Source organism: Hemitrygon akajei, chromosome 11 (genome assembly GCF_048418815.1).
Source record: "Hemitrygon akajei chromosome 11, sHemAka1.3, whole genome shotgun sequence".
Classification (NCBI taxonomy): domain Eukaryota; kingdom Metazoa; phylum Chordata; class Chondrichthyes; order Myliobatiformes; family Dasyatidae; genus Hemitrygon; species Hemitrygon akajei.
The window spans coordinates 127,050,921-127,075,167 of NC_133134.1; the positions used below are offsets into that span (position 1 = coordinate 127,050,921).

The 24,247-nt window shown below is 39.0% G+C and overlaps 1 protein-coding gene across 4 annotated transcripts in view; it reads right to left on the minus strand.

Annotated features, from left to right (window-relative positions):
- Positions 1-24,247, minus strand: part of bcas1 (brain enriched myelin associated protein 1) — a 135,408-nt gene that overhangs the window by 105,356 nt on the left and 5,805 nt on the right. For 3 of the 4 annotated variants that reach the window (XM_073061637.1, XM_073061640.1, XM_073061635.1), the window contains exons 2-4: positions 19,485-19,566; positions 8,472-8,544; positions 2,693-2,752 (exon numbers count right to left, since the gene is read on the minus strand). In XM_073061637.1, coding sequence (XP_072917738.1) covers positions 2,693-2,752; positions 8,472-8,544; positions 19,485-19,556 — 205 coding nt within the window. In that variant the 5' untranslated portion in view covers positions 19,557-19,566. The remainder of the gene's footprint in view (positions 1-2,692; positions 2,753-8,471; positions 8,545-19,484; positions 19,567-24,247) is intronic. The other variant, XM_073061636.1, reaches the window with a different exon arrangement.

Here is a 24,247-nt window from a genome sequence, read left to right on the forward strand (position 1 = left end):
CCTCAGATGGTTGAAGTTTGGTATGGGCCCCAAATCCCAAGAACTTTCTACAGGGGCACAATTGAGAGCATCCTGACTGGCTGCATAACCGCCTGGTATGGGAACTGTATTTCCATATAACCATATAACCATATAACAATCACAGCACGGAAACAGGCCATTCCGGCCCTCCTAGTCCGTGCCGAACTCTTAATCTCACCTAGTCCCACCTACCCGCACTCAGCCCATAACCCTCCACTCCTTTCCTGTCCATATACCTATCCAATTTTACCTTAAATGACACAACTGAACTGGCCTCTACTACTTCTACAGGAAGCTCAATAGCAGGGCTCTGTAGAGAGTAGTGTGGACAGCCCAGTGCATCTGTAGATATGAACTTCCCACAATTCGCGGACATGTATAAAGACAGGTGTGTAAACAGGGCCCGAAGGATCATTGGGGACCTGAGCCACCCCAACCACAAACTGTTCCAGCTACTACATCCGGGAAACAGTACCACAGCATAAAAGCCAGGACCAACAGACTCTGGGACAGCTTCTTCCACCAGGCCATCAGACTGATTAATTTATGCTGATACAATTGTATTTCTATGTTATATTGACTGTCTATACTATTGTACATACTATTTATTGTAAATTACTACAAATTGCACATTGTACATTTAGACGGAGACATAACGCAAAGATTTTTACTCCTCTTGTATATGAAGGATGTAAGAAATAAAGTCAATTCGGTTCAAATCTCCATGAATTTTGAATAGAACTTTGGAATTTCCATAATCCGAAGTAGAAAACCAAGTGTAAATTTGGTCTCTCCATTGCCTGAGTATTGCTTCCTTATAGTATTTCTTTAATGAACTTTTTCTTGTACTTGCATAAATCCAGCTAAACCTCAAAATAAGAGTAAAGAAATCATATCCTCCACTTTCAGAAAACCACACATTCATATTGTACAAGCTTTTGTATCAGACCTTGATCCACACAACCTCAGTTTAGCTCATCCTTATGGATGGAATAGGCCTACATGTCTTCATTCACAAACCAATACTCATATTTGAATGACATGTTTTCACATCTGAAGAAGTAGTCGAAGATTTAGAGGAGTAGTTCAATAGGCAAGAAGTCACAACGGCAATGGCTAGCACTCATGCTATCACAAATTGTACTGCAACCACGATCTGTTTGTATCTCCCATCCCTTGGAAGTTTTAAAATCATTCTGCAACTAAAAAAACCTGGAAAATAAGAACATTTATCTTTTGGCTGAGCTATAGGTAAGAATTATTGCAGTACTTCTAGAAAGGACTTTGGTGCATTTTCTGCATAAACTTTGTTTAATCATGAGTAATTAACAAACAGTAACGAAAATTGCAGGAGCTGGCATATAATAGCATTTTGCAAATTGATGAAGAAACAATATTTCAAAAGTTCAGTCACACAAATTTTGGTAAATAAATACATTACTGAACAATTATTTTATCTTTCTTAATGAACTAGTTGATCTTGTTTAGTTCACCAGCCTTCATTATTTCACAAAGTTTCTTTCTTTAAAGCCACATTCTCACTGCTAAAATGCAGGATGGATATTTTCAAGTCAGCAAGTTGCATTACATGACAGAACATACCCATAACAAATTTAAAGAATTGCATAAACCCGATCTCCATACCCACAAGGCAACCAAGCTAACCACTGAATATTTTCAATAGTTTGTTAATTTATTTGCTGAGTTTGCATCTTATCCCATTCTAGACTTTTTTTTGTGGAGAAGTGACAAGGTTATTAAGTTAGTTCCAGGATTTATCTTGCCAAATCTCCAAGTATTTTCAGCATGCATTTAAAGGAAAGAAAATATATTCTCAAGGATACTCAGCATGAATAATTAATTTCATTATATTGAAAATAGTAATCACGTTCATTTTTATTACATACATTTTGATTATAAGCAACAGATACTCTGATGACGCATAACGGAGGAATATAAAGTACAAGGCTGTTCAGTTCTGTAACAGCTGGAAACAAATCAATCTGGAAAGAAAATATTTGCCCAGCATGCTAAAATGGAATGTGCTCATGGATCAGCTTTTACAGTATGTGAATTGATATTCAAGTTCTTATCAGTAGTGGTATGTTAGCACTTGCTAAATTTGCGTATTATTTTTAGAAATGGATCTTTTTGTTGAATTGCAGTGGCATTAGGCAGAGTACAAAGGTGGAATGGATATGGATCTATATTTTGAACACGTTACGCTTGTCACTATACAGATTATTTTTAATCAGGGAAGTTTATACTTCCATCTGCATAAACTTCAACAGCTTCAATTTCTTTTTCTTTTGCACAGTGGAACTATGGTTGCTTTTCACACGGTTACTCAAAACTCATACCCATTTTCCCAATAAAGGACAGCATAATTTGGATCATGCAGTTAAATATGTTTGTTCAATAACAAAATTAAAAATTTCTTTGGGGAATCAAAAGTAAATGCAGGAGTTTCACATGGATGATACACAATGAATAGAAAAGATATCCAGTGACACAGGAAAAACATTGTCTGAAACATTTGGATACAAAGCAGGTAAAATAATAATGTATAAGATAAGTGAAACAGAATTCTAAAATTGCTTTACATCAATAAGGGAGAGATAGTAATGTTAGGAAGGTGGAACACAGGAGATCTCAAACTTTGACTACATACCTTTGTTATTTCTGGATTTTAAATGCAATTTCCTCATCAGGTAATCAAATCGCCAGAAATCTTCAGATGGATGAAAAGATGAATAGGAGACAGAATGATGAAAATGAAAAAAAAATCCATGGGATATAAAGAGACAGGAAGCAAAGTGATAAGTAAGTATTGCATTGTGTTACACTGTAGGGATCATACTTAACTCTCCCTTACAGCTGCTTAATGACTAAGTACCTGAGCATTTTACTCACATAACTTCATACACAGTAATGTGCAAAAGTCTTAGACACATACATATAGCCTAAGACTTTTTCACAGTATGGTATTTGTCAACATGGAGCAGAGAGAAAGTTTGTAAATCTGGATTGAGCAAAGGATTTGGGAATGGTGAGGGTTGAACACCATGGGAGGGGTGCTTGATCTAATGATCATTGGATCCTTTAGACAGATTTAAATATTATCTATTCAGTACTATTCTCTGGTTAGGATTTCTAGTGCCTGTTAAGTAAGTCAATTATAATTGCCAGCATCCTAATCATTGTCATGGAGAGACCCAGCATAGAAATGGGCACTTTTGTCTAGGGAGTCTGTCCTGATCATCAACCACCCATTTACACCATTCTTACATTAAACTCACTTATTTTTTTATTCTCTGCATATTCTACCTATAAAGTAGGAGCAGTTTACTGTGGGCAATTAACATGTGAATCATTTTAATGTGGGAGAAAGATGGAGCACCTCTTCTGCACAGGGAGAATATGCAAACTCCACGCATTGAAACTTTGGTCTTAGGTGTTGTGAGGCAGCAGCTTCTCTACCTATGCCACAGTGCTATCCTTGACAGTTACTTGAATGAGATCCACTCAGCCTGACTAACAATTCAGACATGAAGCCTTAGTTTTAGAGTACAGAATGAAAGTGCAAAGCACCAGTTTAGAGATTGGCTGCCAGATTAAAGATAAAATTGAAGACCTGACACCTAAATGGCAAACCAAAGCTGGGAGGTGCCTAACCACATGCCAGGTTACCATTGGATTTGACTCAGTGAGATCAGGACCAAGGAGCAGAGTGTCATTGGAAATTCCAAGCCAGAAGTCTTAGTCAAGTCCAAAAGCAATCAGAGTGGAAGGAAATTTCTGCAATAAACTTGTGGTTTGGCAAAAATCCCACATCATCTTGGCTAATCCACAAGACTAAGGCAGAAAGGGCCAAAGAAACTTTGGCAAACAGGATCCAAACTTGAGGAGGCAGAGAATAGTGGTGGATTGGTACTTCTTTAACATGTTATGTACTACATGGATCAGTTCTGGGACCTTTGTTGTTTGTAATATGTATTAACATTTTGGCCGAGAATCTCAATGATATTATTAGTAACTCTGCAGGCTGGAGTCACACCGGGCAAAGAAGTTTTTCCAAGGATACAGCGGGACATAAATCAACTAGACTATTTGGTGAAGCAGAGGCAGATGAAATTTAAGTTCTGGTCAAACACCCAGAGTAAATATCAAAGCTCTTAAGAGCACTGATGTATATAAAGACCTTGTGGTGTGAGTTCTTAGCTCCCTGAAAGTGATAAAAGCTGAATGAGGCAGTAAAGAAAGCATTTACAATGCTTGGTTTTATAGGCAGAGGTTAAATATAAGAGACAGGATGTTGTACAAAACATTGGTTAAACTACATTTGGAGTCCTGTGCACCATTCTGACTGCTACACTGCAGGAAAGATGTAGAGTGTAGAGACAAGCTTTACCAGTATGCTAAATGGAATGGAGAGCTGTAGTTATTAGGAGAGATTGGATGGAGATTGGAGGGAAGTGATTCACAGTGTGGTGAATATATTCAATGAGCTGACAGAGGAGGTAGAGAAGACACATTTAAAAGGTGTTTGGCCAGGTGCTTGATACAAAAGGATGAGAGGTACTTGTCCTAATATGGGCAAATGGGAATAATGTGGGTAGGCATCACTGTCAGCATGGACGGGGAGGGGAGGGGAGGGGGGGAGATCTAGAGAAGCAAAAGGGCCATTACTGTGTTGCAGAATCCCATGCTTCTCTGATTTTATACTGTGGGCAAAGTGGAATTAAACAATGAACCACAGATGAGGATTTAAAAATGGAATTTTAAGCTGCTTTGCAACTTTTCTTTATACTTTGTACTTTGTTTATGCTTTGCTGAAGCATGAGTTATATGTACAATATAATTTATGTTCTTTATCAGTTCATGTTTTTGAAAATAGATAATGGTACAATATGTCTTCCTCATGACATTTAGTTGGTTTATCTACATACCCCACAATTGGTATTATGGGAATATTAAATAAATTAACTTGGTTATTATTATTATTGTTTAAATTCCAAAGCAAGTTTAATCTAGAATCCAGTGTCAATATATTTCTTATACATCCTCCCATTCTGCAACATGTACCTGTCTTAAAACGAACTATTTATTTAAAGTTGACTGCTAAGTTATCACCATGGTGATATTGGGAATGGTCTTTTATTTATAATGACATTGTTGTTAGTTATTATAAAGAAAATTACAGAGCACAGCAAATGTAATGCCTACTTAGGTTGCACAGATGGCAGAGCTGCTACCTCACAGCTCCAGTGATTCAGGTTCGATCCTGTTCTCTGATGTCTGTGTGGAGTTTGCACGTTCTCCCTTTGACTGCATGGATTTCTCTAGGTGCTTGAGTTCTTTCTCACACATCCCAAAAACTTAGGTTGGCCTGTTAATTGGCCACCGTAAATTGACATTAATGAGCAGGTGAATGGGGAGCTGATGGGAATATGGGGGAAAATAAAATGGGATTGGTGTAGGATTGGTGTGGTTGATGGCATGGACTGGCTAGTGAACCGAAGGGCCTGCTTCTGTGCTGTATGACTGTGACTAACGACTTGATTTAACATTTCCACTGCATGTGGAATGACCTGATATACGTACTGGAACTCTGGGTGTCAACTCACAACAGCGTGCTGATTAATCCCAGTACAGTCTTTCAAAAGCAACACCCAGATAATCTGCAAAGTTCCTTTCCACTGTTTGCATTCATAAACAAAACATAATTAACTGATACTCAGAGATTCATATTTGTAGTATTTAATCTTAGTTTAACACCATAAAAGATGAATATTTTAACATTCAGCTATTACCAAAAGCACATCATATGCTTTTAGGAAAATACATCTGCTGTCTTTTTTTAAGTACGTAATTGTTCCAAGAAAGCTAGTACTACACTTAGTGAAGTCAGGCTGAAAAAATGCCACAAGATTAAAAGAGAATTGGCAAAAGCTAAGTGCAAATATGCATTTCCAGATACTGATTAATTATATTTGCTTATAGAACAGTAAAGCAAACATCAGAGAGCACATAAAGGGTTTACAAGAGTTGATTGCCAGGATGTTGGTGTTTAAAAACTGTACTGTGTGATAATCGGTTGACACCCAATGTTCGAGTATATATGGCAGAGTTAATTTTCTCTGTTCAGGAGTACTGCTAACTATTTAATACTTTCTCTAACACAAGTCCAGAAAAGTTCTGAGCAGTATAAGATTCATGAGTTAAAGTATTTTGATACCCTGGGAAACCAGTACAGGACTTTTTTATGAAGTACACTAGAGCCATTTATTGGTGAAGAATTAGTACTACGTGTCAAAACCAGACTATGTTGTTCTATATTGACTTTCTCAGATTAGAAATAGTCATGCTCACAGATTTTTGTGAGCCTTGTTGAATCAGTACTGAAGTAACATAGTTCTTGCACAAGGCCTATTTTTTATAAAGTAAATGATGGCAATAATTTATTTTATCACTTCACTTCAGTTGAAACCATCCATTATCAGAAATAATTGCCTTGAACCAAGGAATAGAACTGAAGATCAGCACAAACTCATCAACAGTTTAATGATCCTTATTCTTTTGGTTGCACTTACATGCAAACAATGTGCGGAGAATGATTAAAATCCAATTTAGTATATTTGGGAGTGGAGTGCTGGAGGCGTGCATTTTCAAATTGGAGGCGTGCATTTTCAAACAGATTTTCCAAGGGAAGAAATTTAGAATCTTGTTATTTTACTTGTCCAAGTTGAATTTGAGGAGGACGACGATTTTACTTGTCGCATTTACAATTATTGATATATATGTCATGTAGTACCATATGTGGTACTTGAGCATGATGCAGAAAAACGCTAATGAAAGAAAGTGATAGGATGTTAAGTGGTGCAGTTTGTGGAACAGGCTAGTAGTTTATGCATCCTCTTTACCTAAATACTAAACAAGTAGGGCAGCGTAATGACACACAAGTTAGCACTGCTGTTACACAACTCCAAGGACCCATGTCAATCCTGACCTGGAGTGCTGTGTGCAGAGTTTGTCTGTTTTCTTCACAAATGTGCGGCTTTCCCTCCAAATGCTTGGGATTCTTCCCATATCCCAGTGATGTGGCAGTCTATTGACAAGTTACTCGAAGTTACACTTTGGTGTAGATTAATGATAATGTTTTGAAAGAGTCCCATGTATGTGATTGAATAAATAAAGGAAATAAAATGAGAGGACTGGGACTAATAGAATTGCAGCACTAGCAGATGACATACTGTAGATTTGTTGGGCAGTGTGGCCTCCTTCTGCATAATTATAGAATGACATATCAGCATTCATAGCCAGCTGTTAAGTACTGTGATTCTGCTTAGAGGGTATTTCATTGGAAAGGGAAATCAGGCAGAGTTTTTAAAAGATGGACAAATCTTCTGCCATTTATTCTCCACTCCAATCCTCAGCAACTTTCTGGCCAGGGAAGTCTTTGTAAAATTGGAAAAGCCATGTGTTTTACTGGAACAGTGGGCCAGCGTGCACAATATCAGCATGGAGTAACATGGTTATCCAGCTGAAACTGGTCAAAATTACCTATCTTGAAAGACCACTTGTGCTCATTTGTAACCAAACAGACCAGGGTGACAGCTTAAAGTGAAATGTGCCTTCAAGTTTCAAGCAAGTACGTGATGTCAACAGAATCCAGCTTCACCGGTTAGATAGCAAATCACAATGCTTCCACCAAGTGAAACCAATGGGAATGAAAATCCAATTAAAACATAACATTCAAGTTTTTAGTTTTGCACTTTATTGTTTTTTCTACCAGGCCCATCATCACTCAGACCTTGTAATCCAGGTTCATACCAGTTTCCTACTGTGAGGTCCTTCAAAGTGATCTGAGCAGTTTAGATTAAAATGCCTGCTGCTGGTTGGCGCCATTCCTAGAACTTTCAGTGACCCAATATCGTGAACAAATTGTTAGTGGGATTTAGCGGAGTCACATATTACAATTCTTGAGATCTCTTGTCACAGCAGGTACTTTCCAACTCACATCAGTATGCACTTGTCGCAGATCAGCTAAATGTTAATTGTATGCAAAAATAGATCAATAATTCCATTCAGTGTTGCATCTGCTTTTGTTTAGAGAACTGAAAATATATTTGGATGTGAATGAACTGGGACTGAATATTTGATGCTACATGTACATGAATTTGATTGTGGGCTTGAAATCATTTGATGGACATGACCAAAAAATCTGTTTTAAAAGATGTGAATTAAACGGATCTAGTAAATTTAAGTTAAAACTTATTGGATGTTAATTTACTTTTTGCTGGCTATCACGCAGATTTTTTGTAAATATGACCTTCTAAGCAGTCAACTTCAAAATACAAAAGCCCAAAATATGGACCAAGCAGAATAATGCTACAAAATCTTGTTCAACTTAATTCAATTATTTCCTTATAGATAAAGCTCTGACATACCATTTTCACACTTATCTTGAATAGCATTTTGCTGAGATGGACCATTTTGAATAACCTCAGTATTGCTTTGAGCCTGAGAAAGAAAAATATGTATAATTATCAGAAGATAAATCTATATTTGTTTATGACTAATTGTGATATCTGTTACAATCTCCTATTGAGAAATATATAACTGGACAATTTAAGACCAACAGCTAATGAAAAAAATAATTTTGCACATCTTGTAGAAATGTGGAATTCACACATCACTAAGCAAAAAAAGGCTGATAATTTATGGATAACAAAGTTTCATGTAAAGAATTAATTTTCCTCAACAGTGTATAAATTCTGTATTCACCTGTTCTCTGGCATTAATGTTACAGTCACATTCAATTATCACTATTTTCTTGAAAGAATAAAATGTGTTCCTATGGCATAATACAAGTATATTGTGAACAGTATCTTCTTAATACAAGTTATACCTCTCGAGAAGTTTTTTTGAAATATCTGTAAAGCTCTGCCCCAAGACTAAAGAAATTATCTTTTTCACAAGACAATATCAAGACTCAAAACAATCTTGATTTCTTTAAAAATTCTGTTCCAGCTGCAAAATTTGTGACAGTGCATCCTATCCTTTAAAATGGGTAAAACTACAGCAATGAAAATAATCTTGCTGAATACCAAAAACAAACATTATTCCTCAGAAAACTGAAACAAGTATCGCGAAGAGATTTAGTCTAATGATGATGTCATTGCATTCCATAATCATTCAAGTCTGGACAAAACCATGACACTGATTTCAGCAGGAAACCTGCTTTATTATAATTTGAATGTATCTTGTTAAGTGTGTTCATTGTTGCATAATATTTTACTGCAGAAGTGCATCAGCAACAAATAAAAAACACACTCAGGAAATCCCAATGAGCTTTCACAAGAGACAACTCTCAGAAGATTTTTCTGTTGGGTTATGCTGCATTTCTTAGAAACCTGGGTTCATCAGTAATGAAATAAAGTAAAAAGAACTTTTCAAGGAAATACCAAGACCTCAAGCACGGTGTCTTTGAAATTTATACTCTCAGTATTGTTTTACTCTGCACAACATGTACAGCAATCATTTAATCATAAGGTGGGAAATGCATTTCCAGACTAAAGTTTACCATCCTAGAAATACAACTGAACATTTCCAGCTGCATATCTCCATTAGGTATTTGACACAATTTCTGTATCACAATTCTGACGTTGCAGCTGGACAACACTATCTTGGAGTATTATCTGATTATTTGGGAGCATCTTATCATTACACTGTACAATAGCAACCAGGTTTCAGTAACATTTTGCCAGGAGAGATACGGCTCAAGCAAGTCCCATTAGTTTCCTTCTCTCCATGGGTTTTCACCACCTGGGCCACAGTATCAACACCCAAAACAGGACAACCATTCCATCAAAAAGAAGTGGGGTCTAAAAGTTAGTAAACTCTATCACAAGTTGACATTTTCTGTGTCCTGTGCCTCATCTGCTAATGTTATCATTGCTGCCACATACAACTACTTAATCCTGGAAATAGAAATTCCAAGTTATAGGGAGGTGACAGGAAAATGACTGGGACCACAAAACCTACAAATCTTCCAGCCCTTTTATCTAACCATTCCCATCTGGTATGGGAAAACAAAACTCTGAGTGAAAAAACAGTGGAAAACATTACTAATTCAATTTTCTATTATTTCCATGATGATTTCATCAAATTTAGCTTTGTTTTGTTCTATGGGTGAAGTTAAATCACTCATATCTCCATTATTTGCAAATTGCATAATCTGATTATCTTAATGATTGTAAATAGTTCCAAACTAGTTCCTGTCATTTGTTTTTACCTTTTTAAAAGAATTTACTACTTCCCCCCCCCCCCAAAATGTTTACAGCTCACACGATTTATGTATATTCAGTGACTAATACAGCAGTTCAAATTCTTTATTAATCAGCTTGGCTATTTAAAGCAAATTGGCCTTATTTTTACAACTATTTTCATATGAGTTATTCCACTGTACTGAAAAGAACGAATAGAATTTTATTCAAACTATAATGTTCTCTTGGATGTATTTTTTGCTTTATACATCAAACTTTCTTGCAGAGTTGATAAGAAAGAACAAAAATATTCAAACTAAATGACTACAATAATTATGAAACACAGACTAAAGTTAAGTGCATAGAGACTCTTCAAAATGCAGCTCCTCTTTCAGATAAATGCACAACATGCATAGGGACAAGTGGGAGTGAAAATTTATATTCAGTGTCCTGATGCAAACCATTATTTAACCACCATTGTTCACTAGCTTACACTATGTGAGAATGAAATGCCATTAGAATGAGAGCCTGCTGACCATAAATTAGCTGTCAGTTATTTCACACTCAGTTTTTATAAGTCAGGATAAATGGAGGGGACCATTCAGTTATCCCACCTAATCTGTTAGGCAACCATTGCACACATCCAAAACATGATCCAGTATTCAACATGAAAAACCATTGCAAAGTTTGCTGGCCTTATCCATATATTGATCTGAGAAGAAAGGATCCTCATAACAACCATAAATGTGTTTGTCACTAGTTTAAACTGTTTCCTCCTACCACAGGTACAGAGATATCGGTTGTGATTTGCATATCCTTTTTACGCATTGCTCATCCTTATTACTCACCCCATTATCTTCCTGAGTTACCTAATTATTTCAACACAAAGGATTAATTTTAAGATTTTTTTCTCTGATCTGCAGGTTGGGGAATTAAAATATACGTTTCATTTCATTCAGCAAAATGTTTGACTGGGGACAGACTGTTTCAAGGGTCAGTGTATGAAAGGTAACCTAATGATTCTTATTAATCTTATGGTATTGCTAGAAGTCCAATCAAATCATGAGGCATGGATTTAAATTTAATTATTTCTATAAATGAATAAGGAAATATAGTGTAGTGGGCTAAAAGTCAAGGCGTGACAAAAAAGACATTGCAAAGCAGCTGTATGTGGAGAAATAGAGTGGTTGTCTGCCACATGCAGGGACCAAGCCATAATGTAATGAGGGTCAGCCTTTGCATGGGGGACTCACACAAAGGCCTTTCCTCTGTGTGCTTCCACACTCTTTTGAAGAATGGAGTACATAGGAGGGGAGTGGATCGCAATATTAAATAATGCTGAAGTAGGCTCAATCTCCCAAACCCCATTGCAAGCTACTTCAGTATCCTGCCATCCAGCAGCAGCGATTTAAGTATATCACATCAAAATGACCATCACAAACTGGTTGGAACCATCAGTTCAAATCCAGTAATTTTCAAACTGTGGAATGAGAGCTGCTGTCCTTGTGCTGCAGTCTAAGGAGGAATTCAGCAGCAACAGATTTATAGTCCAACACAGTACATAACATCTTGACCTATTGCCCCTCATACTCCTCTTCTTAGCATTCCCCTTAAGGCAGGGAACAGGCCATTCATCAATGTGGAATATGGATGAGGCAGCATTGGGGTACCTAAAAATGAAGGGGATCTTCATGTAGGTACAACACAGGAAAGCATTCTAGCCATCAGAATCAACATGCTACAGATGAACCAATCCCAGAACTAACAAGTCAGATTAGAGATGTGTTGAACTGACATCCATTCATTAATAGTGCAGGACAACTAAATAACCAATGGTTCAGAAGATTCAGTGAACGTTATTAGCTTCACCGATAGTAGAGCCTAGCATGCATGCAACAAGGAGGTTGTTTTCAGCCATCTTTAGCAGGTGTCCTTTGAAGAATGCTTCAATAAACCATCCCTGTGCAGATTCCAGCTCAGTGCTGGGAAGCTAACTAATGTAGCTCCTTAAAATCTACATATCCGTCTCTCATTCAGTGCCTTCTCAAGCTTGCAACCCTCAACGAATCTCAGTCTAGTATATGGTGACATAAATGTACTCTGATAATAAAGTCACTTTGAACTTTGAACCCCTTCTACTGATTTGCTTTCCTGTTTTTGACAACAAAACCCCACCCCCTTCAGTGTTGACAGCCCCCACAAATTCAACTACTCTGACAGGTAATTGGTCCTATCGAGTTACCCGATCTCATTTGCCAATTTCCAGCAACTGAACTTCCATCTTGGTCAACAAACAAAGTTAGTTGTTGTCCTACTAGAATTTAATAGCTTAATGGCCTTTCTGGGAGCTGAACAATTTCTGAGCCAATTGAGCTACACTTCTGGGTCAGTATTTATTGCCTTTGAGAAAGTGAGGAAAGCAATCTTCTTGAAGCATTAAACCCAGTCTGGTGAGAGTCATTTACTAATATGAATTGAATTTACTTTATTTCTTATATCCTTCACATACATGAGGAGTAAAAATATTTACATTATGTCTCCGTCTGAATGTGCAATTTTTTAGTAATTTGTAATAAATAGTATGTACAACAGGACAGTCAACATAGAAATACAAACATATCAGCATGAATTAATCAGTCTGTTGGCTTGGTGGAAGAAACTGTCCCGGAGCCCGTTGGTCCTGGCTTTATTGCTGTGGTAATGTTTCCTGGATGGTAGCAGCTAGAATAGTTTGTGGTTGGGGTGACTCAGGTCCCCGATGATCCTTCAGGCCCTTGTTACACACCTGCCTCTGTAAATGTCTTGAATAGTGGGAAGTTCACAACCACAGATGCGCTGGGCTGTCCACACCACTCTCTGCAGAGTCCTGCGATTGAGGGAAATACAGTTCCCATACCAGGCAGTGATGCAGCCAGTCAGGATGCTCTCAGTTTTGAGCTACAGGATTTTGGATCAATGGTGGCACATTTCTGAATCAGCTTGTTGCATCAGGTTCTGAAGAACTTTTGGACAGTGGTGTGTCCTTACTCTGGTGATTTTCATTCTTCTGTGATCATGGGCCTGGTAGGTGTCTTTTTTGGTAAGTCTTGATGAGTTGCGGCCTGACTCTAAGAGATGGTGTTCACCTCAAACATGATGTGTCAATAGTGGAAGGAGTGAATATTGATGGTGATAGATGGGAATAAAGTAAATAAACTGCTATGTATGGAATGGATTTGAGCTTGAGTTTTTGGAGTGGCACTTATCCAGTTAAGTGAAGATTGCTTGGTGGTACATCTATTTTCATATTCCCTTACCATATAATGCCATTCAATCTAACTTTTGTGATTTAAGGTAAATCAAGTTCCCAATGAGCAACCCCATCCCCCAGAAAGATTTTCCACACAATGCCACCAAATCTACCACCCATCTATATACTTAGGGTAATTTATAATGGCAAATAAATGTAGCCATCCATGCCTTTCGAAGATGGGAGAAAACGTGTGCCCCAGAGAAAACCCATGTGGTCACAGTTAGAACATGCATTCCCCATACAGGCACCACCAGTGGTCTGGATGGAGCATAAACTGCTTGAGATGTAATTGGTTACATCAATGCGCTATGAAACCAGTGAATTAGTGCCAAGCTATTGGTGAACAGAACTGGGCAGTCAGGAACTGAATTTAATTCTTTACTGCCGAATATCCAGCCACTCACTAACTTCTGTAGATTGAATACTTATTAAGCTGATCTAGTTAAATGTCTTTTTGTAGCTGATACCACCATGTTGATGGTGGTGAACTCAGTAATGGTGATATCTTTTGATGTCAAGAAAAATTAGTTGGATCCAGAAGCTCATTTGATTGATAACTAACAACTTTAAATATCCACTCTGCCCACCGTAGCAACACACACAAAATGCTGGAGGAACTCAGCAGGCCGGGCAGCATCTATGGAAAAGAGTACAGTTGACGTTTCGGGCCGAGACCCTTCATCCGGACTGGAGAAGATGAGGAGTCAGAGCTAGCTGGTGGGCGTGGGGGGTAGGGATGAAGAAACACAAGGTGATAGGTGAAACTGGGAGGTGGGGAAAGGGTGAAGTAAATAGCTGGGAAGTCAATTGGTGAAAGATACAGGGCTGGAGAAGGAGGAATCTAAAAGGAGAGGACAGAAGGCCATAGAAGAAAGAAAAAGGGCGTGGGGAACCAGAGGGAGGCAATGGGCAGGCAAGGAGATGAGGTGATAGAGGGAAAGGGAATGAGGAATAGAGAAGGGCGGGGGCATTACCAGAATTTTGAGAAATCGATGTTCATGACATCAGATAGGAGGCTACCCAGATGGAATATAAGGCATTGTTCCTTCAACCTGAGTGTGTCTTATCATGACAGTAGAGAAAGCAATGGATGAATGTGTCAGAATTCGAAAGGGAAGTGCAATTAAAATGGCTGGCCCCAGGGAGATCCTGCTTTCTCTGCCGGATGGAGCATGGGTGCTCGGCAAAGTGGTCTCCCAATCGACATCAAGTCTCACCGAAGAACAAGAAGCATCGCCAGGAGTACCGGATACAGTAGATGACCTCCAGCAGATTCATAGGTGATGTGTCAGTTTGCCTCGAAGGACTGTTTGTATCCCTGAAAGGTAGTGAGGGAGAAGGTGTAGGGACAGGTATAGCATTTGTTTCACTTGCAAGTTAGGAGGCAGATCAGTGGAGAGGGATGAATAGTCAAGGGGGTCACATAGGGAGTGATCACTTCAGAAAGCAGAAAGTTTGTGGGGGGAGGGGAGATGTGGTTGGTGGTGGGATCCCTTTGGAGATGGTGGAAGTTACAGAAAATTACGTGCTTGATACGGAGTCTTGTGGGGTGTAAGGTTAGGACACACCTATCCCTGGTGTGGCGGCGGGAGGATGGGGTGAGCGTAGACTTGCGCGAAATGGAAGAGATGCGGTTGAGAGCAGCATTGATGGTGGAGGAAGGGAAGAGAAGGGACCTGATGTAGATTGGGAGACTGCTTCGCAGAGCACCTGTGTTCTGTCTACTAGAAAAAACAGTTCATCCCAGTGACTACCTGTTTTATTTATCATGGCAACTCTTGTGGCTGCCCCAGCACAATTTTCTTTGATAAAATTTAATTAAAAACAGCACATTTTATAGTATGTTTCGATGTACATGTGACAAATAGAGCTAATCTCTCTCCAAAGTTGTTAATTATTTGAGATGAACACTAATTTTTCTTTATCAACTAGAGACACAAAACTATACAAGTCTTGATGCGCCTGACAAAATTGCTTTAGTAATTAAGGTGTGCATGGAAATCATATAGAGGTTTGACACAGGGTTTTAACCTGACATATTGTCATTTTCTTCCCCTATCCAGAGACATTGCTCAACCCCCTAAATTCCTCCGGTAGATTGTTTGTTGCTTAAGATTTCACCAGATTGGAATTCTGCTATTTTCCATGGACATCCATACTAAATCCTGCATCCAAGCTTTCCATAGTGATTGATTTGGTGTACCACAATCTAGATTTGACACTTTGCTGACTAATGTTTACTACATAAACACAAGAAATTCTGCAGATGCTGGAAATCCAGTGCAACACATGCAAAATGCTGGAGGAACTCGGCAGGTCAGGTCTGAAGAAGGATCTTGGCACAAAGTGTCAACTGTTTATGCAGTTCCATAGATGCTGACTGACCTGCTGAGCTCCTCCACCATTTTGTGTGTGTTGCTAATGTTTGTATCAGGTGATTCCAAACCAGAAACCATGAATTAACGGGAGATACACTCTTTTATGAAGTCCAGATCTGCAGCATTCATATCAGTTAATCCTAATCCTTAAATCAAGATATGACCTTCACAAAGCTATCAGAGATGTTTAGAGACAGTACCAGTCCAAAATAGAATCTCAGTTCAGCCGGCAGCTGTGGAAGGGCTTATATACTATAATGGGTTACAAAACAAAGTGGAACAGTATCATTGACAACAGCACATCCCTTCTCAATGAGCTTAACATATTTGATGCACATTTTGAACATAATAAACTGGTGTGTCACCACCCATCTTAATAGTTCTCAGTGCACCTGAATCTACAGTCACCAATCAGGGTTTAAGACCAAAAGACGTAGGCACAGAATTAGGCCATTCGATCCATCGAGTCTACTCCACCATTCCATCATGACTGATATAGTATCCCTCTCAACCCCATTCTCCTGCCTTCTCCCCATAACCTGTGACACCAGAATAAATCAAAAATCTATCAACCTCTGTCTTAAATATACTGTACTCCGTGACTTGCCCTGCACAGCCAACTGTGATAATGAATTCTACAGATTCACCACCATCTGGCTAAAGAAATGTTCGAAATGTATGTCGCTCCATTCTGAGGCTGTGCTCCTCAACTGTAGAAACATTCACTCCACATACACTCTATCTAGACCTTTCAATATTCATAGGTTTTACTAAGAACACCCTAGCATTGTTCTAAACTCTAGTGAGTACAGGCCCAGAGCCGACAAAAGCTCCTCAAATGTCAACCCTTTCATTCCTGGGCTTAGATTTACATCCTTACATTTAAATTCTAGTCCTCTCGAAATAAACGTTAACATTGCGTTTGCCTTCCTTACCACTGACTCAATCTGCAAGTTAACTTTTTAGGAATCCTGCATGAGGACTCCCAAGTCCTGTTGCATCACTAATTTTTGAATTTTCTCTCCATTTTTCCCCATCTGCCACTTCTTTGCCCATTCTTCCAATCCGTCCATGTCTTTCGGGAGACACCCTGCTTACTTCCTATCTAATTGGTACCAATATCAACCTTGATAATGCCTTATAATGCCTTGAAAAGGTATTCGGCTCCCACAACAATTTTCACATTTTACTGTCTCATTTTCTAACTTTAAAATATATTGTTCTGTTGGTGCTAGAAGCGTGGCAACAATCCTCACTGATTTGATGCAAATAACACACTTCTCTCTGCGTTTCAGACAAGAGCAAATCTGCAGGTGCTGGAAATCCACCAACACACAAAAATGCTGGAGGAACTCAGCAGGCCAGGCAGCATCTATGGGAAAAAGTACCGTCAATGTTTTGGGCAGAAACCCTTCAGCAGGACTAAAGAAAAGAAAAAGGTGAGGAGTAGATTTTGTAGGTCGGGGAGGGGAGAGAGAAACACAAGGTGATAGGTGAAATTGGGAGGGGGAGGGATGAAGTAAAGAGCTGGGAAGTTGATTAATGAAAGAGATACAGGGCTGGAGAAGTGGGAGTCTGATAGGAGAGGGACAGAAGGCCATGGAAGAAAGAAGAGGGGGAGGAGCACCAGAGGGAGGTGATGGGCAGGCAAGGAGACAAGGTATTCCCGACCTCCTGTATATTGGTTAGACCCGATGTAGATTGGGAGACTGTTTCTCTGAGCACCTACGCTCTGTCCACCAGAAGAAGCAGGATCTCCTAGTGGCCACCGATTTTAATTCCACTTCCCATTTTGATATGTCAATCCATGGCCTCCTCTACTGTCGTGATGAGGCCACACTCAGGTTGGAGGAACAATACCTTATATTCTGTCTGGGTAGCCTCCAACTTGATGGCATGAACATCGATTCCTTGAACTTCTGGTAATGCTCCCCACCCCCTCACCATTCCCCATCCCCTTTTCCCTCTCTCACCTTATCTCTTTGCCTGCCCATTGCCTCTCTCTGGTGCTCCTCCCCCTTTCTTTCTTCCATGGCCTTCTGTTCTCTCCTATCAGACTCCCACTTCTCTAGCCCTGCACCTCTTTCATCAACCAACTTCCCAGCTCTTTACTTCATCCCTCCCTCTCCCGGTTTCACCCATCACCCTGTGTTTCTCTCTCTCCTCCCCCATCTTTAAAATCTAGTCCTCATTTTTTTTTTTCTGCAGTCCTGCCAAAGGGTCTTGGCCTGAAACGTCGACGGTACTTTTTTTCCATAGATGCTGCCTGGCCTGCTGAGTTCCTCCAGAATTTTGTGTGCCTTGGTGGATTTCCAGCATCTGTAGATTTCCTCTTGTTTGAGACATATAGTGAAGTGTGTTGTTTGCATCAAATCTTGTCCAAGCAAGCTCATCACTAAACTCTAGACACTTGAACTCAGCAACTACTTTTGCAAAAGATTACTTGACTCTCTGACCAACAAAATGCAGTCAGTGAGAATGGGCAGCAACACCTCCCCCACAATTATTCTAAACACTGATGCACCACAAGGGTGTGTTCTCAGCCCTCTACTGTATTCCTTGTACACTCGTAACTGGATGGCCAGATTCTGCACCAACTCCATCTATAAGTTTGCAGATGATAGCACTGGGGTGGGCTCCATCACAAATAATGGAGTACAGGCAGAAAATAGAACATCTAGTGTTCTCAATATTTATTGCTTTTTTATTATTATTATTTCCCTTAAGAATTTGTTCAAGCTATTGTCTTTTGCACATTTGTTATTTGTCCATCTTGTTGGATGTGGTCTTTCATTGAATTGATTGTTTTTCTTTGATTTACAGAGTATGCCTGTAAGAAAATGAATTTCAGAGTTTGCATATGATGACATATATGTACTTTGGTAATAAACTTACTTTGGACTTTGAGTAGTACCCTTTTTATTCCCATTGCCAACCATGTCTCAGTTGATGACATTTTAGTGTTTACTATAGCGTCATGGATTCAAGTCCGACACAAGACACTTGAACGTATATTTCAAGCTGATGCTCTCTTGCAATTCAAAGAAAGGGTTTTAATAACTGAGATGCCATTTGTAAAGCAAGGCATTCAACAGGACTTCATCTGGTCCCTCACAAAGATATGAAAGTCCAATCGTATTACTTCCAAGTATGGAAGTGTCCTAGCGAATACTTCTCTCTCAACCAATAAAAGTATAATAGACTTGTATTTATCACATTCCTAATTGGGGGTGGGGGGCTATACCATACACATATTCCTTGCTGCATTCTGTACATCACAGAAATGACTACACTTTAAATATATTTTAGCTATAAATACCTTGGAATGTCTGTGTTCCTGAATGGTGTTTAATACCTAGCTCTTTTTAGAAAGCAACTATAAAGTCACAATAATAATTTAAGGCACTTACAGTAGAACGTGACTTGGTTTAAATAGGCTGATCCTTTAATAATACAGTACACAATTAAGATTCAATTAGAAGCTCATGAAAAATGAATTGCAGATAATTGTACACCCGTTATTACCTGGGCTTGTTTCAATGCTGAAGGTTCTGATTCAGAGTCATTCAAAGGCTCATTTGATACTGCATTTCCCATTGTGAATATTCTGTTTGAAAACAAAAAACATAATCCGAAGTTAATTAACTTAAAACTGCTTTGAAAATATAGGACAAATGATAATAACACTAACTAAATTATAATAACATAAACCCAGGCATTACATAGAAAATTGGAACATCAAAATACTAGAAATAAGAAAATGAATCTAATCTGTTCTTAAATATTTACATTGTATAAAATATGCTGTCATGTCACAATTAATGGCATCACTTAATCAACCTCTGGACATAATTAACAGCAATTTGACCCGTGTTAGCCTTATTTATTATTGAGCATCAATTTGTCTCTGATTTGTCATAAACTAATTTTAATTGTTTTTAAAAAAGGCTGCTCTAATAATCCCATGTGACTTTTCAAGCTGAGCAAATATTTGACTCCCCATAGCTTAGTGCCGATGAATTGCCTTCCTGTACTGCTGCGGTCCTTGATGCATGCTGATAAATTTGGTCCCTTCTACTTTTCATTCAAGTTCCAAAATTCCATAGGGAGCAGTTTAGGAAAGTTGAGGGATGTTTTCCTTGGACAAATCAACAACCATCTCCAGACAAGCCAGTTCATCAGAGTTCTTCACAATCCAAGGGGTGCCTCCAGGTGCACGAGATGTCACCACATCACAAAGATGTAAAAATTGGTAGGTTAGTTGACCACAGCATTTAGTAGGCCTCCGTTAGTCTCGATAGACCATGGATTTGCGCCTTGGAAAGTTTCCAGGGTGCAAGCCTGGGCAAGGGTTTTTTTTTATTGAAGACCGGCAGTTGCCCAAGCTGCAAGTCTCCCCTCTCCACAGCAATTAAACCCATGGGCGCATGGAAGAGTTTGAGTGAGTGGATGAGAATGTTGGATGAATATAGGATTAATGAAGGATTAGTGTAACTGGAATTTGCAAATTAACACTGTGGTTCACTCTCCTACCTTCCCTCCGGCCCTGAGAAAACAGTACTCCACTCCCCTCCCCTTTTCCATCTGATATCTGTGCAAGCAGTTTGGTACAACCATTTGTCATAATTTTGAATTACAATCCCAGTGATTAAACACAATTTCAGGAGATCCAGTAGTCTTCACTTCCGCAAGATTTCAGGTGGGAAGCCAGCACAAGAAAATTACTATTTCACAGCAGAACACCCTTTAGCCCCAGTGCCTGTTCTCTGTTGATGAACCAGGCTCATTACATGTGTCACAAACAAACAACTCTTGCATGTCATTATTTCTAAATGCACACATTTTTGCTCATTTTAGCATCTTATCAAAGACTAACTTGTAGAGTTAGGGTTAGTAAGTCGTGGGCATGCTCTGTTGGCAGTGGAAGCATGGCAACGCTTATGGGCTGCACAGCACAATCCTCGCTGATCTGATTTGATGCAAACAACACACCTCACTATATGTTTCAATGTTTTGAGGTATATATGACAAATAAAGCTAAAGCTAATCTCATTATATCCTACCTCAATTTTATGTTAATTTATCAGAGAGTTGTGAATGCAATATAATGCTTTGAAGAAGTATTCGGCTCCCACAACAATTTTCACATTTTACTGTCTCATTTTCTAACTTTAAAATATATTGAAGTAAAATTTTTTGAGCTAATCAGCAAAACATTGTGCATCATGTCAAATCAAAGGAAAATTCTCAAACCTCTCAATAATTAACTGAAAACCAAAATCGTCAGGTTGAAAAAAAATTCATCCTCTTTGTAAATACTATGCTAACTTTCCTCAGGTGCAAAATGCAGTATTACCTTACCAACTCACCCAGTTTGTTGATATACAGTACTATGTGAAAGTCTTAGGTACATATGTATAGCCAGAGTGCTTAAGACTTTTGCACAGCACTGTATTTGTCAACACGGAGCAGAGAGCAAGCTTGAAAATCTGGCCGGAACAAAGTGTGTTGGGAACAGTGATGGTGGAGCACCAAGGAAGGGGTATGGGGCAGGTGGCAGAAAAATAATGCCAGGTGTGGGGGGTAGCCACAGGTGCAGACACACCCAGCCCTGAAACACCAGGTAAGGCCATTTAATTCGAAACAATTGGTCTGTTGATCATTGCAGAATGTCTCTGGGGCTTACTATGTTTTCCCTCTCCTTGCTCCTTCCCACTTTCAGACCAAAATAGAGACCCATATCAGAATCAGGTTAATTATCACTCACATTTTTTTTGTGGCAGCTGTACAGTGCAATATATAAAATTACTACAGTACTGTGCAAAATTGGAGGATCGCCTATTTTCAATGACTTCAGTAGAATACCGAAGTATTCAGTATTCAGAGAAAGCCCCTTTCTCTGTAAGTTACAACAGTATGATAGATTTTCAACAAACTAAAGTAGAATAAAGATAAAAGAACATTCAAGATAAGTCAGTGAAATGATAACAGAGGAGCATAAATCTGGTGAAGGGTACAAGACTATCTCAAAGGCACTAAACATACCTCGGAGCTCTGTGCAGTCCATTGTGAAAAAGTGGAAAAAAATATGAAAGCAAGCCATACTACCTAGGTCAGGCCGTCATTTTAAACTCAGTCACAGAAGAAGAATGGCAACTGTAATAGAGGCTACCATGACACCTACAGTCACTCTCAGTGAGATGCAGAAGTCAGTGGCTGCAACTGGAGATGAAGTTCATGGCTCCACATTCCCTAAGGCCTTGCCCAGAAAAGGTATTTTTGGAAGATTGGCAAGGAAGACAACCTGGCTAAGCAAAAGCATATATTTGCCCGTAAAGACTTTCCAAAGCATCATTTAGAAGATACTGTAAAGATGTGGAAGAAGGTCTTGTGGTTGGATGAGACTACAGTGGAATGTTTTGGCCTCAACATAAGCAGTACCTGTGACATAAATCTAATACAGCGCCTCAGCCAGGTAACACCATTCCTATTGTAAAGTATGGTGGAAGGAGCTTCATGTTATGGGGAAGCTTTTCAGCAGCAGGGATGGGAAATCTGGTCAGCATTGATGGGAAGATGAATGCTGCTAAATACAGAGAGGTCCTGGATAAAAACCTGCCAGCCTCTGTCAGAAAGCTTAAACTGGGAAGGAAGTCTGTCTTTCAGAAGGACAATGAGTCAAAGCACACTGCCAGAGCAACCATGGAGTGGTTTCAAATGAAGAAAATTGATGTCTTCGATTGGCCTAGTCAGGGTCCTGACCTTAACGTGATCAAAAATCTGAAGCAAGACATTAGGATTGCTGTCCATAGCCGCTCCCCAAATAAGCTGGTACAGCTTGAGCAATCATGCAAGAAGGAATTGCCAAATCCTGCTCCATCATATTGTGCAACCTAATAGAGACTTACCCCAAAAAAACCCAACTGACTGTAATAGCTGCGAGAGGTGGTTCAATTAAATATTCCACAAAGGGTACTGCTGATATTTCTGTTTTTGAATTTGTATTTTTTCACACTTTACAATTTTCCCTGTTTTTCTGTGGAAAAGGAGTGAGTAATTCACAAATAAAAATTCCCAGTTAAATTGAACAGAAGGGGGTGAATCCCCTGCAGTCTGGGTGGGGACAGTAGTCCTAAACTGCTTTAGAGAAGGGAGTTGCAGCATTTGGAGCTTGTGATGATGAAAGAACAGAGATATATTTCCATATTAGGGTTGTGTGTCATTTGGAGTGAGTTTACAGGCAATGTCTTTATAACTGCTTCTACGCTAGATGGTAGAGGTAATAACTTCGGGGTATACAGTTGGGGGAAGTCTTGAAGAATTGTTACTGTGCAGTTGGTGGATGATACATGATACAGCCTTTGCTTGGCAGTGGATCCAGCACTTAAGATGGCAAATTGCTTGCCAATCAAGTGCGATGCTTTGTCTTGGACGGTGCCCAATTTTTCAAGTGTTGTTGGAGTCTGACTTATTAGGAAACTACCTCATCATACTCTTGATATGCTTTTGATGGTACATCCCTTGTCCCGAGAGTCTCTTGGTAAGTAGCCTCATAGCATTTTTCTCAACAATCCTTTTTTGAATCTTGCATTCTCAAGTATGTCCTCTCATTCTACTAAACTCCAGTGACTACGGGTCAACCTTACTTAATTCCTCCTCAGAGATCAACCCTTTCTCCCATGAGTCTGCTCCATGTTTCAGCTCTGCAGCACAACTTTCAAGACATTCCAAAGCCCAGGACCCCACAAGTACTCAAATTTTAATCATAAACAAGCCCAGTACAATCAGAACAAAACATTTGTGTTTGTGTGCTCCAACCTTTATGCAATAAAAAATGCAACAAAACCTGTCTTCCTAAATTCACAAGAATTTTCAGTATTTCATTTTCAGCTTTGCCGAAGGTCTTTTTAAAAACACTTTCCTATTCTTCCAACAAAACAAATAATCTTACATTTTCCAAATCATTCAAATTCTTTTTCACTTTACTTCTTTACTTTGTAATTTTTATCTTTACTTTGTAATTCTTTACAGCTTCCTGACAGTCCACTTTGCAAACTAATCTGTGAAGTCAGCAAACTTGGATGGGTTACTCACTGCTTTGTCATCTGAGTCATCCATGTAGATTGTAAAATGATGAGAATCTAGCAAAGATCCTCATGTAACAGCTGTGAAGTCTAAAAGTAGGTCTTCACTCATAATCCTTTTCCTAACCTTTAAACAAGCTCCACAGGCTTGTGGCTTCCTGTTCATTAGATCCATACTTAGTGTAAATCTTCTCACAACAGTTT